Here is a 19,043-nt window from a genome sequence, read left to right as displayed (position 1 = left end):
AAACCCCGTCGGAGGAGGGAGAAGAAGGGAGCCGCGCAGACGAGGAGGGAGAGGCGGCTGAAGAGCGGCGAGAACCGCTTCAAATGTAAGTCAGCCCCTCTCCCTTCCTCTCTTTCTCTTTCTCTCTCTCTCCCTTCTTCCACCACCTGCCGCTATGTGTAAAATGGGGACCTGTGCCTGCCACAATGTGTAAAATGGGGACCTGTGCCTGCCATAATGTGTAAAATGGGGACCTGTGCCAATGTGTAAAATGGGGACCTGTGCCTGCCACAATGTGTAAAATGGGGACCTGTGCCTGCCACAATGTGTAAAATGAGGACCTGTGCCAATGTGTAAAATGGGGACCTGTGCCTGCCACAATGTGTAAAATGGGGACCTGTGCCAATGTGTAAAATGGGGACCTGTGCCTGCCACAATGTGTAAAATGGGGACCTGTGCCTGCCACAATGTGTAAAATGGGGACCTGTGCCAATGTGTAAAATGGGGACCTGTGCCTGCCACAATGTGTAAAATGGGGACCTGTGCCAATGTGTAAAATGGGGACCTGTGCCTGCCACAATGTGTAAAATGGGGACCTGTGCCAATGTGTAAAATGGGGACCTGTGCCTGCCACAATGTGTAAAATGGGGACCTGTGCCTGCCACAATGTGTAAAATGGGGACCTGTGCCAATGTGTAAAATGGGGACCTGTGCCTGCCACAATGTGTAAAATGGGGACCTGTGCCTGCCACAATGTGTAAAATGGGGACCTGTGCCAATGTGTAAAATGGGGACCTGTGCCTGCCACAATGTGTAAAATGGGGACCTGTGCCAATGTGTAAAATGGGGACCTGTGCCTGCCACAATGTGTAAAATGGGGACCTGTGCCTGCCACAATGTGTAAAATGGGGACCTGTGCCTGCCACAATGTGTAAAATGGGGACCTGTGCCAATGTGTAAAATGGGGACCTGTGCCAATGTGTAAAATGGGGACCTGTGCCTGCCACAATGTGTAAAATGGGGACCTGTGCCTGCCACAATGTGTAAAATGGGGACCTGTGCCAATGTGTAAAATGGGGACCTGTGCCTGCCACAATGTGTAAAATGGGGACCTGTACCTGCCGCTATGTGTAAAATGGGGACCTGTGCCTGCCACAATGTGTAAAATGGGGACCTGTACCTGCCGCAATGTGTAAAATGGGGACCTGTGCACTATAAAAGGGGGCACATGGCTGGGCACTATAAAAGGGGGCACATGGCTGGGCACTTTAAAAGGGGGCAGATGGCTGGGCACATATAAGGCAGGTGGAGCGGTAAATTTTGGATATACTGACCTACAGATACAACCGGCCCTTTGATGGGGACCAAACTGCTGATGCGGCCCCCGATGAATTTGAGTTTGACACCCCTGATATAGAGGGTTGAATTCCACCTCGTTACCACTTCTTGCTTCAGATGATGGCAGGGCAGGTTCAGTAGTTTTTGGTGGTGCTCCAGTTTTCTGTACGTGGTGCCTGTACGCCGAAAGTGTCCCGCAATTCTTCTGGCCACCGACAGCATCTCTTGCACGCCCCTGTCGTTTTTTAAAAAATTCTGCACCACCAAATTCAAGGTATGTGCAAAACATGGGACGTGCTGGAATTGGCCCAGATTTAATGCACACACAATATTGCTGGCGTTGTCCGATGCCACAAATCCACAGGAGAGTCCAATTGGGGTAAGCCATTCCGCGATGATCTTCCTCAGTTGCCGTAAGAGGTTTTCAGCTGTGTGCGTATTCTGGAAAGCGGTGATACAAAGCGTAGCCTGCCTAGGAAAGAGTTGGCGTTTGCGAGATGCTGCTACTGGTGCCGCCGCTGCTGTTCTTGCGGCGGGAGTCCATACATCTACCCAGTGGGCTGTCACAGTCATATAGTCCTGACCCTGCCCTGCTCCACTTGTCCACATGTCCGTGGTTAAGTGGACATTGGGTACAGCTGCATTTTTTAGGACACTGGTGACTCTTTTTCTGAGGTCTGTGTACATTTTCGGTATCGCCTGCCTAGAGAAATGGAACCTAGATGGTATTTGGTACCGGGGACACAGTACCTCCAACAAGTCTCTAGTTGGCTCTGCAGTAATGATGGATACCGGAACCACGTTTCTCACCACCCAGGATGCCAAGGCCTCAGTTATCCGCTTTGCAGTAGGATGACTGCTGTGATATTTCATCTTCCTCGCAAAGGACTGTTGAACAGTCAATTGCTTACTGGAAGTAGTACAAGTGGGCTTACGACTTCCCCTCTGGGATGACCATCGACTCCCAGCGGCAACAACAGCAGCGCCAGCAGCAGTAGGCGTTACACGCAAGGATGCATCGGAGGAATCCCAGGCAGGAGAGGACTCGTCAGAATTGCCAGTGACATGGCCTGCAGGACTATTGGCATTCCTGGGGAAGGAGGAAATTGACACTGAGGGAGTTGGTGGGGTGGTTTGCGTGAGCTTGGTTACAAGAGGAAGGGATTTACTGGTCAGTGGACTGCTTCCGCTGTCACCCAAAGTTTTTGAACTTGTCACTGACTTATTATGAATGCGCTGCAGGTGACGTATAAGGGAGGATGTTCCGAGGTGGTTAACGTCCTTACCCCTACTTATTACAGCTTGACAAAGGGAACACACGGCTTGACACCTGTTGTCCGCATTTCTGGTGAAATACCTCCACACCGAAGAGCTGATTTTTTTGGTATTTTCACCTGGCATGTCAACGGCCATATTCCTCCCACGGACAACAGGTGTCTCCCCGGGTGCCTGACTTAAACAAACCACCTCACCATCAGAATCCTCCTGGTCAATTTCCTCCCCAGCGCCAGCAACACCCATATCCTCCTCATCCTGGTGTACTTCAACACTGACATCTTCAATCTGACTATCAGGAACTGGACTGCGGGTGCTCCTTCCAGCACTTGCAGGGGGCGTGCAAATGGTGGAAGGCGCATGCTCTTCACGTCCAGTGTTGGGAAGGTCAGGCATCGCAACCGACACAATTGGACTCTCCTTGTGGATTTGGGATTTCAAAGAACGCACAGTTCTTTGCGGTGCTTTTGCCAGCTTGAGTCCTTTCAGTTTTCTAGCGAGAGGCTGAGTGCTTCCATCCTCATGTGAAGCTGAACCACTAGCCATGAACATAGGCCAGGGCCTCAGCCGTTCCTTGCCACTCCGTGTGGTAAATGGCATATTGGCAAGTTTACGCTTCTCCTCCGACAATTTTATTTTAGGTTTTGGAGTCCTTTTTTTACTGATATTTGGTGTTTTGGTTTTGACATGCTCTGTACTATGCCATTGGGCATCGGCCTTGGCAGACGACGTTGCTGGCATTTCATCGTCTCGGCCATGACTAGTGGCAGCAGCTTCAGCACGAGGTGGAAGTGGATCTTGATCTTTCCCTAATTTTGGAACCTCAACATTTTTGTTCTCCATATTTTAATAGGCACAACTAAAAGGCACCTCAGGTAAACAATGGAGATGGATGGATTGGATACTAGTATACAATTATGGACGGGCTGCCGAGTGCCGACACAGAGGTAGCCACAGCCGTGAACTACCGCACTGTACTGTGTCTGCTGCTAATATATAGACTGGTTGATAAAGAGATAGTATACTCGTAACTAGTATGTATGTATAAAGAAAGAAAAAAAAACCACGGTTAGGTGGTATATACAATTATGGACGGGCTGCCGAGTGCCGACACAGAGGTAGCCACAGCCGTGAACTACCGCACTGTACTGTGTCTGCTGCTAATATATAGACTGGTTGATAAAGAGATAGTATACTCGTAACTAGTATGTATGTATAAAGACAGAAAAAAAAAACACGGTTAGGTGGTATATACAATTATGGACGGGCTGCCGAGTGCCGACACAGAGGTAGCCACAGCCGTGAACTACCGCACTGTACTGTGTCTGCTGCTAATATATAGACTGGTTGATAAAGAGATAGTATACTCGTAACTAGTATGTATGTATAAAGAAAGAAAAAAAAACCACGGTTAGGTGGTATATACAATTATGGACGGGCTGCCGAGTGCCGACACAGAGGTAGCCACAGCCGTGAACTACCGCACTGTACTGTGTCTGCTGCTAATATATAGACTGGTTGATAAAGAGATAGTATACTCGTAACTAGTATGTATGTATAAAGAAAGAAAAAAAAAACCACGGTTAGGTGGTATATACAATTATGGACGGGCTGCCGAGTGCCGACACAGAGGTAGCCACAGCCGTGAACTACCGCACTGTACTGTGTCTGCTGCTAATATATAGACTGGTTGATAAAGAGATAGTATACTCGTAACTAGTATGTATGTATAAAGAAAGAAAAAAAACCACGGTTAGGTGGTATATACAATTATGGACGGGCTGCCGAGTGCCGACACAGAGGTAGCCACAGCCGTGAACTACCGCACTGTACTGTGTCTGCTGCTAATATATAGACTGGTTGATAAAGAGATAGTATACTCGTAACTAGTATGTATGTATAAAGAAAGAAAAAAAAACCACGGTTAGGTGGTATATACAATTATGGAAGGGCTGCCGAGTGCCGACACAGAGGTAGCCACAGCCGTGAACTACCGCACTGTACTGTGTCTGCTGCTAATATATAGACTGGTTGATAAAGAGATAGTATACTCGTAACTAGTATGTATGTATAAAGAAAGAAAAAAAAACCACGGTTAGGTGGTATATACAATTATGGACGGGCTGCCGAGTGCCGACACAGAGGTAGCCACAGCCGTGAACTACCGCACTGTACTGTGTCTGCTGCTAATATATAGACTGGTTGATAAAGAGATAGTATACTCGTAACTAGTATGTATGTATAAAGAAAGAAAAAAAAACCACGGTTAGGTGGTATATACAATTATGGACGGGCTGCCGAGTGCCGACACAGAGGTAGCCACAGCCGTGAACTACCGCACTGTACTGTGTCTGCTGCTAATATATAGACTGGTTGATAAAGAGATAGTATACTCGTAACTAGTATGTATGTATAAAGAAAGAAAAAAAAACCACGGTTAGGTGGTATATACAATTATGGACGGGCTGCCGAGTGCCGACACAGAGGTAGCCACAGCCGTGAACTACCGCACTGTACTGTGTCTGCTGCTAATATATAGACTGGTTGATAAAGAGATAGTATACTCGTAACTAGTATGTATGTATAAAGAAAGAAAAAAAAACCACGGTTAGGTGGTATATACAATTATGGACGGGCTGCCGAGTGCCGACACAGAGGTAGCCACAGCCGTGAACTACCGCACTGTACTGTGTCTGCTGCTAATATATAGACTGGTTGATAAAGAGATAGTATACTCGTAACTAGTATGTATGTATAAAGAAAGAAAAAAAAACCACGGTTAGGTGGTATATACAATTATGGACGGGCTGCCGAGTGCCGACACAGAGGTAGCCACAGCCGTGAACTACCGCACTGTACTGTGTCTGCTGCTAATATATAGACTGGTTGATAAAGAGATAGTATACTCGTAACTAGTATGTATGTATAAAGAAAGAAAAAAAAACCACGGTTAGGTGGTATATACAATTATGGACGGGCTGCCGAGTGCCGACACAGAGGTAGCCACAGCCGTGAACTACCATACTCGTAACTAGTATGTATGTATAAAGAAAGAAAAAAAAACCACGGTTAGGTGGTATATACAATTATGGACGGGCTGCCGAGTGCCGACACAGAGGTAGCCACAGCCGTGAACTACCGCACTGTACTGTGTCTGCTGCTAATATATAGACTGGTTGATAAAGAGATAGTATACTCGTAACTAGTATGTATGTATAAAGAAAGAAAAAAAAACCACGGTTAGGTCACTGGTATATACAATTATGGACGGGCTGCCGAGTGCCGACACAGAGGTAGCCACAGCCGTGAACTACCGCACTGTACTGTGTCTGCTGCTAATATAGACTGGTTGATAAAGAGATAGTATACTACTAATATTATATACTGGTGGTCAGGTCACTGGTCACTAGTCACACTGGCAGTGGCACTCCTGCAGCAAAAGTGTGCACTGTTTAATTTTAATATAATATTATGTACTCCTGGCTCCTGCTATAACCTATAACTGGCACTGCAGTAGTGCTCCCCAGTCTCCCCCACAATTATAAGCTGTGTGAGCTGAGCAGTCAGACAGATATATAATATATATAGATGATGCAGCACACTGGCCTGAGCCTGAGCAGTGCACACAGATATGGTATGTGACTGAGTCACTGTGTGCTGTGTATCGCTTTTTTCAGGCAGAGAACGGATTATAAATAAAAGTGGTGGTCACTGGTCACTATCAGCAAAACTCTGCACTGTACACTACTGAGTACTCCTAATGCTCCCCAAAATTAGTAAATCAAGTGTCTCTCTAATCTATTCTAATTCTAAACGGAGAGGACGCCAGCCACGTCCTCTCCCTATCAATCTCAATGCACGTGTGAAAATGGCGGCGACGCGCGGCTCCTTATATAGAATCCGAGTCTCGCGATAGAATCCGAGCCTCGCGAGAATCCGACAGCGTCATGATGACGTTCGGGCGCGCTCGGGTTAACCGAGCAAGGCGGGAAGATCCGAGTCGCTCGGACCCGTGAAAAAAAACATGAAGTTCTGGCGGGTTCGGATTCAGAGAAACCGAACCCGCTCATCTCTACTATCAACCCTGAACTGCTTGACTAAAGATCAAAATTTGTTCAGGGCAGCTATCCATAGGGTCGCCATAAGTCAGCATCAACTTAACTGTAAATAGCAACAACAAAGCTCTACAGGGCATGGCAGCACTAGAAAGATTAGATAGACAGATATTTGTTAGTGTTGTGCACCGGAAATTTTTCAGGTTTTGGGTTTTGGATTCGGTTCCGCGGCCGTGTTTTGGATTCGGACGCGTTTTGGCAAAACCTCCCTGAAAGTTTTTTGTCGGATTCGGGTGTGTTTTGGATTCGGGTGTTTTTTTACAAAACCCCCTCAAAAACAGCTTAAATCATAGAATTTGGGGGTGTCATTTTGATCCCATAGTATTATTAACCTCAATAACCATAATTTCCACTCATTTTCAGTCTATTCTGAACACCTCACAATATTATTTTTAGTCCTAAAATTTGCACCGAGGTCGCTGGATGACTAAGCTAAGCGACCCAAGTGGCCGACACAAACACCTGGCCCATCTAGGAGTGGCACTGCAGTGTCAGGCAGGATGGCACTTCAAAAAAATAGTCCCCAAACAGCACATGATGCAAAGAAAAAAAAGAGGCGCAATGGAGGTAGCTGTGTGACTAAGCTAAGCGACCCAAGTGGCCGACACAAACACCTGGCCCATCTAGGAGTGGCACTGCAGTTTTCTAGCGAGAGGATGAGTGCTTCCATCCTCATGTGAAGCTGAACCACTAGTCATGAACATAGGCCAGGGCCTCAGCCGTTCCTTGCCACTCCGTGTCGTAAAATGGCATATTGGCAAGTTTACGCTTCTCCTCAGACGCTTTTCATTTTGATTTTTGGGTCATTTTACTGAACTTTTGTGTTTTGGATTTTACATGCTCTCTACTATGACATTGGGCATCGGCCTTGGCAGCAGCTTCAGCACGAGGTGGAAGTGGATCTTGATCTTTCCCTATTTTACCCTCCACATTTTTGTTCTCCATTTTTTAATGTGTGGAATTATATGCCAGTATTAATAGCAATGGCCTACTACTATATATACTGTGCACAACTGAAATGCACCACAAGTATGGATGGATAGTATACTTGACGACACAGAGGTAGGTAGAGCAGTGGCCTACTGTACCGTACTGCTATATATTATATACTGGTGGTCAGCAAACTGTGCAAAACTGAAATGCACCACAGGTATGGATGGATAGTATACTTGACGACACAGGGGTAGGTAGAGCAGTGGCCTACTGTACCGTACTGCTATATATTATATACTGGTGGTCAGCAAACTGTGCAAAACTTAAATGCACCACAGGTACGGATGGATAGTATACTTGATGACACAGAGGTAGGTAGAGCAGTGGCCTTCTGTACCGTACTCCTATATATTATATATTGGTGGTCAGCAAAATTATGCACTGTACTCCTACTAAATACTACAATGCAGCACAGATATGAAGCGTTTTTCAGGCAAAGAACGTATAATATTGGTGGTCACTGGTCAGCAAAACTCTGCACTGTACTCCTCCTATATAATATACTGGTGGTCCCCAGTACCCACAATAAAGCAGTGTGAGCACAGATATATGCAGCACACTGAGCACAGATATGGAGCATTTTTCAGGCAGACAACGTATAATACTGGTGGTCACTGGTCAGCAAAACTCTGCACTGTACTCCTCCTATATAATATACTGGTGGTCCCCAGTACCCACAATAAAGCAGTGTGAGCACAGATATATACAGCACACTGAGCACAGATATGGAGCGTTTTTCAGACAGACAACGTATAATACTGGTGGTCACTGGTCAGCAAAATTCTGCACTGTACTCCTATATAATATACTGGTGGTCCCCAGTCCCCACAATAAAGCAGTGTGAGCACAGATATATGCAGCACACTGAGCACAGATATGGAGCGTTTTTCAGGCAGACAACGTATAATACTGGTGGTCACTGGTCAGCAAAACTCTGCACTATACTCCTCCTATATAATATACTGGTGGTCCCCAGTACCCACAATAAAGCAGTGTGGGCACAGATATATGCAGCACACTCAGCACAGATATGGAGCGTTTTTCAGGCAGACAACGTATACTGGTGGTCACTGGTCAGCAAAACTCTGCACTGTACTCCTATATAATATACTGGTGGTCCCCAGTACCCACAATAAAGCAGCGTGAGCACAGATATATGCAGCACACTGAGCACAGATATGGAGCGTTTTTCAGGCAGACAACGTATACTGGTGGTCACTGGTCAGCAAAACTCTGCACTGTACTCCTATATAATATACTGGTGGTCCCCAGTATCCACAATAAAGCAGTGTGAGCACAGATATATGCAGCACACTGAGCACAAATATGGAGCATTTTTCAGGCAGACAACGTATACAGGTTGAGTATCCCTTATCCAAATATTCCGAAATACGGAATATTCCGAAATACGGACTTTTTTGAGTGAGAATGAGATAGTGAAACCTTTGTTTTCTGATGGCTCAATGTGCACAAACTTTGTTTAATACACAAAGTTATTAAAAATATTGTATTAAATGACCTTCAGGCTGTTTGTGTAAGGTGTATATGAAACATAAATGAATTGTGTGAATGTACACACACTTTGTTTAATGCACAAAGTTATAAAAAATATTGGCTAAAATTACCTTCCTGCTGTGTGTATAAGGTGTATATGTCACATAAATGCCTACTGTGCTTAGACTTTGGTCCCATCACAATGATATCTCATTTTGGTATGCAATTATTCCAAAATACGGAAAAATCCGATATCCAAAATACCTCTGGTCCCAAGCATTTTGGATAAGGGATACTCAACCTGTAATACTGGTGGTCACTGGTCAGCAAAACTCTGCACTGTACTCCTCCTATATAATATACTGGTGGTCCCCAGTACCCACAATAAAGCAGTGTGAGCACAGATATATGCAGCACACTCAGCACAGATATGGAGCGTTTTTCAGGCAGACAACGTATACTGGTGGTCACTGGCAAGCAAAACTCTGCACTGTACTCCTCCTATAATACTGCTGGTTCCCAGAATAAAGATATGCAGCCCCCTGAAACAAAGTGAGAGGACGCCAGCCATGTCCTCTCACTATCATTTCCAATGCACGAGTGAAAAATGGCGGCGACGCGCGGCTTCTTATATAGAATCAGAATCTCGCGAGAATCCGACAGCGGGATGATGACGTTCGGGCGCGCTCGGGTTAACCGAGCCATACGGGAGAATCAGAGTATGCCTCGGACCCGTGTAAAATGGGTGAAGTTCGGGGGGGGTTCGGTTTCCGAGGAACCGAACCCGCTCATCTCTAATATTTGTATTAGTAATAATAATATTTATGAGGTTATAAAATCCTCATTAGTCATATGCTGGTTTGTTTTTTTCAGACACACAGATAATAGTTAGACATTGGAGAAGGGAAGACTAAGGGGGTATCCAATTAGATGCGGTAAAACGTCGGGTGCGAAAAACTTTGCACTTTATCCCGATGTTTCACCAATATTTTTTTTTACGGGCTACCCAATTAGATTGCCCATAAAAAAATACATTTTCTCACGAAAACACAGGTTCAGTGAAACCTGTGTGTTTTCGCCGGCCACAGCCGCGCGGATTTCAGAGATTTAAAGCCCAGATTTATCGAGCCTTGGAGAGTGATAAATTGCACTGTAATATAAAGTACCAACCAATCAGCTGCTAACTGCAATGTTACAGCCTGTGTTTGCTAACTGACAGTTAGGAGCTGATCGGTTGGTACTTTATCACCATGCAATTTAGCGCTCACCAAGGCTTGATAAATCTGGGCCTTAGTTTTGCCTGCCTGAGGCAGGTGAAACAAAATACCCGATAAGCAGTACCTTGCGCCAGCTAATCGTGGCTCATTGTATAGCCGCCGGTGAGACAATTACCCCCAATCAATAACCGCGGTTAATTAGATACTGCCCTATATTGTTATTATAATATTATGATAACAATGTACCTGAAGTCTGATGTCATGCTCATGTTTTCTTTTCATGTCATTAATATGCCAAGCGACCCGCTGCATTGTGTCAATGGCATCAAGTACGACATCATAGCCATCTGTATCTTTATCCAGGTGGTTGGATATCTCCTGATTTGCAATAGAAAAAGAAAACATGTATTAATAAGTTTTTGTTTAATTGTGCAACATTTACATAATTACCATGCTCTCACAAATATAAAATACAACATCTTTTCAGTGTGCCGCTAGAGAAACATTTGTGATGTACCACAGAGTATTCACAATTATCCTCTAGTACAGGGGTGGGGAACCTCCAGCCCACGGGCCGTATAAGGCCTGCAAAGCCACTTGTTCTGGCCCACTGCTGTTTGTCAGGTGAGGAGAGCGCAGCGTGCGCCTCTCCTGCCCCTTTGTGCTCCATCCGGCGGCGGCGTGTCTCAGCTGTCAGGGCAGGGAGGAGAGCGCAGCTATGTCTGGCGGCAGCTGCGTGTACAATCTCAAACCAGCCGCTGGTTCGTAAGCCAATCAGAGTTCGCAGACCGACAGCCAATCAGGAGCCGCCACTGCCGGTCCGTGAGCTCTGATTGGCTGGTATGAGGTCCTACACGCCCGACATAGCTGAGCTCTCTTCCCTGCTTGGCCCCTGACAGCTGAGACACGCCGCCGCCGGACTAAGCACTAAGGGGCAGGAGAGACGCACGCTGCGCTCTCCTCCCCTGACAGACACACACACAGCAGCAGCGGTGAGCAGCACAGTGGGGTAATGTGTATCTGGCACTGTGGGGCAATGTGTATCTGGCACTGCACTATTGGGGGTATATGTGTATCACGTCCCATTTTAATTGGCTACCACTAGGGGCATAACTTCTGAGGGCACATCTACTGGGGCATAACTACTGGGGGGCAGGCTAATTTTTAAGTTGATAATTTGTATGGCCCCAAAAGGATTTTATAAATATCCAAATGTCCCTTGGTAGAAAAAAAGGTTCCCCACCCCTGCTCTAGTACATTGACAGCCAAATGCCAATAATCCCGAATTAGAAAATCCTATTACAGGACAAACAAAGATTAGAACAATTGCAGAATGTCCTTTGGTAACCTTGTAGCTCGGATGAAAAGTTCACACTGCTAGATTCCAGCTGAACATCTTAAGCTGGGTACATACTATAAGATATATTGTGTGATATATTATTCCGTAGCGGACTGGAACTATATATCGTACACACCGTACACCTAAACTGATGTTCCCGGCCATTGTCAATTGAATAGTACCACTGCCTGTGCTGCACGTTCAATGGGACATTTCAGGGCTGATGCAGTGTTGTAACCAGTGGCACAGAGAGGGGGCGGGGGTTCTCTTTATCAGGGCATGTTGGAGGGACCTGGGTTCCGCTGACCCTCCCCGATGTAGACAGTTGGGAAGTCGGGAGCCGGGAGAGAGAGAACACTGATGAAGCAGCAGCCTCTCTCCCCAGCACAATACACATGCTGCTGTGTGCTGTGCTGGGGAGAGAGGCAGCAGTGTCCTCTCTCCCTGCGTGACATGCGGGGGGGGGGGGGGGGGGAGGGGGTTTAAGCGATCCCAATCACCACCCACTGCTGCTCGAAGGATGAACCCAATGATGGAGATGTATTGTGCTTGGAGAAAGGTAACGTACCAACCAATCAGCTTCTGACATTTTTCAAATACAGCTTGTAAAATGTCAGTTTGTTGCTAATTGGTTGGTACTTTTTTTCCCCTCCACTTTATCTCTTTCCAAGGCTTGATACATCTCCCCCATAATCACTAGAATGCAGCCTCTTCTCTAGGAATGAATGGCATCACCGAAGAACTAGTAACATTACTGTTTTCCTCATGTCTGTGTGATGTTACTAGATCCTAGTTAATTGCTAGGCTTCATCATCATAAATATGGGCCCACAAAATGTCTGCCTCCAACAGTTGTAGGCAAAAAGCACATTTAATATGATCTGCAACTTCCCTGTAGCCAATATTAATAATAGACTTGTTGAAATAAAATGTTAAAACTCTTTAATGTTATTTCTGGCTACATTATTTGGCTTAATTTGCCTTCCTTTGTACTGTACATAAATGACAAGTCTTAGAGCCAAAATATAGTGCAAGTTATTTTAAGAGATTATTGGTTGCAGAATCTTATATAGTTTTTAGTGGAAATAATAAGCAAACAATGACTTGCCTTAGGTCATCAAAACCATAAGCCTGTGTACTCAAGACCATGACTTTCACTGCCAGCCACACCTAGTAAACTGATCTTAAGCCAACCTGTCTTTTCTTCTGATTCTTTATTTTAATTCAAGCAAACACATTCATCTCTTCAATCCGGATAATATCTGTCCGCCTGAGAACACTTACGTGCAACAGCAAGTGGTACTTAAGGATCCTCTGAACGGGTTTTAAAAGGTAAGACCCCAAAGGAAGACAATGCTGTAGGACTTCCTGTCGTTCCCGAAAGAATTTGGCAAGAATCTTGTTTCTCATGCATTCTGTTAATACAGCCACAGATCTGTAAATATATAGAAGTTGGTTAATGTACAACTATTTGACATTCCACCAATAAATATAGACAAGGAACCAACTTTGTGTTGTATTGAGTGAGGGCCTAAGAAAGCAATGAGTTCAGAAAAAGCTCACAACGTTCAACTAGAATTTAAGAACAAGAAAGATGTACAAATTTTTGTTTCATACAGTGGCGTTTTCTTGTACCACAATATTCCCTTATGTCACAACGGGCTGAAGTTGAGAATCCGAAGGCTGGGCGTTCGTTGGAGGAGTGGCCGTGGAAGCAGGGAGGAACTGGGGAGCCCAGATGTAATTCCTTCTCATATAACTCGAGGTTCTAGGATGAGTAACTGAAGAACAGAACTTAAGGCTAGGCTACAATACTCTGGAAGGAGCTGAAAAAATGTTCACTGAGAATCGTGGCTGAAGAACTCAAAAGACCACTGCTGAAGACTGAATGCTGATGAGGCGTGACTGAAGAACACTGGATATAACTGTTGAAGAAAGAATGCTGCGGTGGCGTGGCTGAAGAACACTGGATATTACTGTTGAAGAATGAATGCTGCGGTGGCATGACTGAAGAACACTAGTGCCGCTAGACACACAGTAGCACGCCCTCTGATCGCCAGCAATTCCCGGATTTCCTTCTACTTCCAATGAGCCATGAAGTCTCTATGTCTATGTCTCTAGCTCCCTGATGTCCTTGGACATCAGTGCACCGCCTACTCAGCCAGACCTGCCCGCTCAGTGAATCAGTTAGTGCCCAGACAATTTTGTTACTGCGACCCAGGTTGAAAAATACACGTTGCACCCTTTCTCACAGGGGGCAACCCATGTTAGACACAGGAAAAACCCTGCTAAGTACCAGGTGCAGAGTACCTGGAATTTCGACCTGGGTTGACCCTTTAACACAGAAAAACAACCCAGGTCGACCCATCTCGTGCCGGTAAAGTACCAGGTCATTTTTTCTGTGTGAAAGGAGGAAGAGTCTCATGAGATGGATATGGCATTGTCTAGCACAGAATCAACACATTCACCTACTGAGAAAATAAGAGGGCAGTACATGTGTGGAGACTGGTGAGGAAGGGATGTCCCTCTCATGCTCCTCCCTGTGTGATGTTACCCCACTGAACCGGTATTTGGTCTGCCGAATTCAGTTACATGCATCAGACGACAGACTGTGATTGTCACCCACCGTTTCATCCTGCACCAATTTTACCATTGTGACTGAAACAGCCGCCCATGTGGTTTAACACAGCATTGGTCCTACAGCTGCCGCAATCTTCACAGCTGTAATGCATGGTCTAGGATTCAGTCTCCTCATTTTTGAATGCTTTTCCAAGAGTCAGTGAGTTACCTATCACTGTATAATGAAAATAATAGAATGGAGTGGAAGGGGGTGGCGGCAATAATGTTATTAATGTGCTTAAGGGTCATATGCATTGCGCTTTTGCAATGCACCTGGCAGGGGCAGAAGAGAACAGGGGTCAGACTGCAGCACAGGGCAGAACCTCTCACACATAAGGAAAGGATTCGCCACCGGTGCGAATACGAATAATAGTACTGATGAGTGATGCCTTTCAGACTTCTGCCATGAGGTAATGTGACAATTTCCAAATTGCTGTAGATAACAAATATTCAAAAGCCAGATGTACACTATGGTGTTCACTATTACTTTTCAATCATAACACCACAGTAATCTCTTTTAGCGTAAGGCAGCAGGGTTTTTATAGTACCACCTGACTGAATGTAAAGTTTGTGTACTTTACACTGCAGTATACAAAACACAACAATCTTGTTCATAAATTTAGGATGCACAAACAACTATGTTGTGACAATACAATTTTGCAATAACCTACTAAAATATTTTGTCAGCTTTGTTTCAGCTCACAACAAACAAGATTTCCGTACCATAATGGGTAAAAATCTACACTTCGCCATGGTACCTTGGGCTAAACTGAAAATACATTTCAGATAAATGCTCCTTCTTTATACCGCCAACTATGCCGAATACTGAATAATCTCCCTGACAAATATACATTAACATTAATTCAGTTATAGATTTCACCTTCCTTATGACATCATATAAGAAAATAAAGAACATTAATAATAAACAATTTTATTTAGAAAAACACATACCTTGGGTAGTTTGTGCAGTATTGTGTGTAAATGTGAAATTCTTCACTCTGAAACAAAAAAAAAGCCAAATTAACGACAAAGAAATAAATACAACTACTTGCAGCATCAAACGCTATGTTGTGGATCATAGGGTCGACCACACTTAGGTCGACAGTCATTAGGTCATCCACTATTGGTCGACAGTGACTAGGTCGACGCGGTCCTTAGGTCGACCTGAACAAGGTCGATATGGAAAAGGGTCGACATTAGTTTTTGAAAAAATAATTGGTGTCGTTTTCTTCGTAAAGAGACCGGGAACCCAAATTAGTGCACCGTGTCCCCTCACAAGGCTCTCATCGCTCGCCATGCTTCGGGCAAGGTGCCGCGCTCGGCACAGGTTACTATTCCCAATCATAGTCCACGTGGATCATAAAGTATGAAAAAGTTTTTCAAAAATGAAAAAATTTTTTTTTTTGCAAAAAGCTCATGTTGACCTTTTTCCATGTCGACATGTAGTCTACCTAAGTGTGGTCCACGTGGAGACTGGACACCCTCTTTGCAGGGGACAAATCAAATGTGCAGCTTATGAAACATATAGTAGGCTAAAGGTATTCACCAAAGAGATCTGTCACCTGGTCCAATCAATTCATTCTGGTTTTATTAGAAGTGTTTATTTGGGGCCAATTTATACTAAAGAGATCCAGATTTAGTGTTGAAGCTGCATTATTGTTTTCATAAACACCACAGATCTTTAAATGATCAAGGATCTTGACAAACGCTGGCAAAACATGCGTGCTTATAAACCAGAGCCAGTCATATGCAAACTAGGCAATTGCCTAGGGCATTTGATATGTCTAGGGGCATCAGCAGCTTCTGCTGATTAAAATGATATGCGGCATGCCTATATTCTGTGTGTAGCATTTCATATGCAGATACAGCCACAGTCTCACACAGTATATAGGCATGTTGCATATCATTTTAATCAGCAGAAGCTGCTTGTGCATCCTAGCCACATAGCAATGCAAATAAGATGCATTTTCATAAAAAAAAACATCTGTATCCAAGCAGAGGCAGAGGTCACAGTGTTAGTGGAAGTGTGAGTGCTGTGTGCATGTGAGTGGGTTGGTTGTGCAGTAGTGTTCAGAATATGTGTAAGGAGTATTATGTGTGTCATGTAAAAATTCATTAATAATGTGCAACATATGTGTAAGGGGCAATATGTGTGTCATTATGTGTATAAGGGCATTAATAATGTGCGGCATATGTGTAAGGGACATTATGTGTAAAAGGGCATTAATAAAGGTTGTCATAATGTGTAAGGCACATTATGTTTATATGGACATTAATAATGTGTCCCATATGTATTAGGGGCATTACTGTGTGGCATTATGTGTTTAAGGTGCTCTACTATGTGGCGTTGCGTATAGAAAGGGCACTACTGTGTCATCTAATGTGAATAAAGAGCAATAGGGTGTGGTGTAATGTGAATAAGGAGCAATTCATTGTGATGTAATGTGAATAAGGGGCTCTACCGTGAGGAGTAACGTTTATAAGGTAAAGTGATACTACTGTGGGATGTAATATGAATTATGGAAAGTATTGCATGATCAAATGTGAATAAAGTGCAGTACTGTGTGGTGTAATTGGAATTGGGGTTACTATTGTGTGGCCATGCCCCTTGCCAGCAAAAACACATACCTTTTTGGGCTGTGCGCCAAATGTGTGAACTGTTCTTATTTAAAATATAAGGGATACAAACACCAAAATAAGAACTGCTATGGATGAGGGGTGATTGTGCTGGGAAAGAAGTGCAAGGTCACAGGCAGAACCAACGGTGGTGCTAGGGGGCACCAGCCAAAATCTTGCCTAGGGCATCATATTGGTTAGGGCCGGCTCTGTTATAAACAACTGGAACGGTAAATGTCATTCTTTTTGGTATCTAATTCCAACCTGTAAGAAAGGGAGAGAAGACTCTATGCCACTTCCTAAGGGACAGAAAAGGACAGATACATAAGAAGCTGTTGTAACAGGAAAAAAACGGGTGTAAAGAAAATGCTATCTCCTGCCATCTGTGACACTCGCCATTTGGCCTAGTACATGCACAAATTAGCACAAAGGACACAAATATAGAACACAGCTGAGCAATGCAGATAAGCATCAGACGCTGTGCTGGAGGACCCTCCAACTAAGTACAATGCACCACGCAGCCCTGTGCCAAGTCTCCTGTGGAGCGCACTCCCAGTGATTTAAGGTTTAAAAGGATTACATTGGAAGAACTACTAGAGAATAATCACATCAGACATGGATTTAATGTGTATTTTAATATAAAACATTCACTTCACATTTGGGGGGGGGGGGGGGGGGGCGACGACAATGAAGCATTGGTTAATATGACCCCTTTCACATCGCACAAATAACCCGGTATCGACCCGGCATATTGGCAGGTCTACACGGGTCAGTGTGCGGTGTGAAAGCGCCAAGTCGGAATTCCTGGGTCACCTGACCCGGTAATTCAACCCAGGTTATAAACCGTGTTATTCCCGGGTTGAATACCGGGTCAGTGGCTGCGTAAATGGATTCCCGGGTCGATGCGGCCCGGGTCCCGTTTACTACATAGGGAGAGGCGGCGCGATGAGCTCATCTCCAAGTGCTGCCTCCACCCCCGCCCCGGCAACCGACCCGGCATAATGCCGGGTCAGACAGCCAGCAAAAGGGGGAGGAGAGTCTCCAATGCCGGATCCCACGCGGGAAGGACCCGTTTCCAATTCCTGGGTGGGATCCGGCATTGGAGATGTGAAAGTGGTATAAGAAAGCAATATGCAGTGTCCCATAATAGACTAGTGTTCGTTGATGCAACTGCAGGAATTATGCAGGATGATTGCTCTTCTAGACACTAAAAGTAGTCACAGGGTTGTAATATAGGTGTGATCATACACTAGTCTGCCAACTGGTGATTGATGAAATAATGAGCTCCTATGTTCGTTACTAGTAGAGACTGTATAGAATCTATACCCTGGAATGAATTAATGGCAATAAAAGTACAACAAATAAAGAAAACTTATTTCACTGGAACCACTCTCCGTCCTCTGCGACTGGTAGTAAACGAGGTAACCTGTGCAGAAAGGTTAATACAACAACAACCAAATTCATACAATACAGTATAATATGCCACAATGGTACTACCTCTATAATTACTACGCGCTATCGGTAACGTACGGGGAATGGGTTCCCCTAACACCCTAACTTTCTGGTTGGAGTACTCATAGTCACTCGTTGGTGCACATCAGAATGACAATCTTCACAGTCTAACTGGGCTATATGAGTTCCTATATCTCCTGTGTTGACTGTGTTGGCCAGTAGTTTAATGGAGGGAACTATACAAGTGCAATATTTCCGCTCTGATAATCAAATTCAAGTTCACTAATTCTTGGAGGCCACCGTGACTACAGGGATGAAAGCTGTTTTTGAAGTTCATCTATGGCTCTGTATTTGCTGTACCAGCTAATTACTACTCCGATGCAGGCTACTGGCTAATATCACCAAATGATATTTAGCGGTATCTCACGGTTATACTACGGAACTTGCTGAAATGTTGCCAGACTAGGTATCAAATGATAATATTAGTTCAACTGTCTCTGACAATGCTGTAGCAGGGATGAGGGACTTTTGGATACACTGCGCTGACTGTCTCTGACAATGGTGTAGCAGAGATGAGGGACTTTTGGATACACTGCGCTGACTGACT

At 44.7% G+C, this 19,043-nt stretch overlaps 1 protein-coding gene across 1 annotated transcript in view; it reads right to left on the bottom strand.

The window, feature by feature from the left end:
- PLEKHG1 (pleckstrin homology and RhoGEF domain containing G1) overlaps positions 1-19,043 on the bottom strand; it is a 473,068-nt gene that overhangs the window by 48,520 nt on the left and 405,505 nt on the right. Inside the window, 3 exon segments of the mRNA XM_063917905.1 lie at positions 10,658-10,789; positions 13,034-13,184; positions 15,320-15,366. Coding sequence (XP_063773975.1) covers positions 10,658-10,789; positions 13,034-13,184; positions 15,320-15,366 — 330 coding nt within the window.

The sequence above is a fragment of the Pseudophryne corroboree genome, chromosome 4 (genome assembly GCF_028390025.1).
Source record: "Pseudophryne corroboree isolate aPseCor3 chromosome 4, aPseCor3.hap2, whole genome shotgun sequence".
Classification (NCBI taxonomy): Eukaryota; Metazoa; Chordata; class Amphibia; order Anura; family Myobatrachidae; genus Pseudophryne; species Pseudophryne corroboree.
This window is presented reverse-complemented; position numbering and strand designations above follow the sequence as displayed.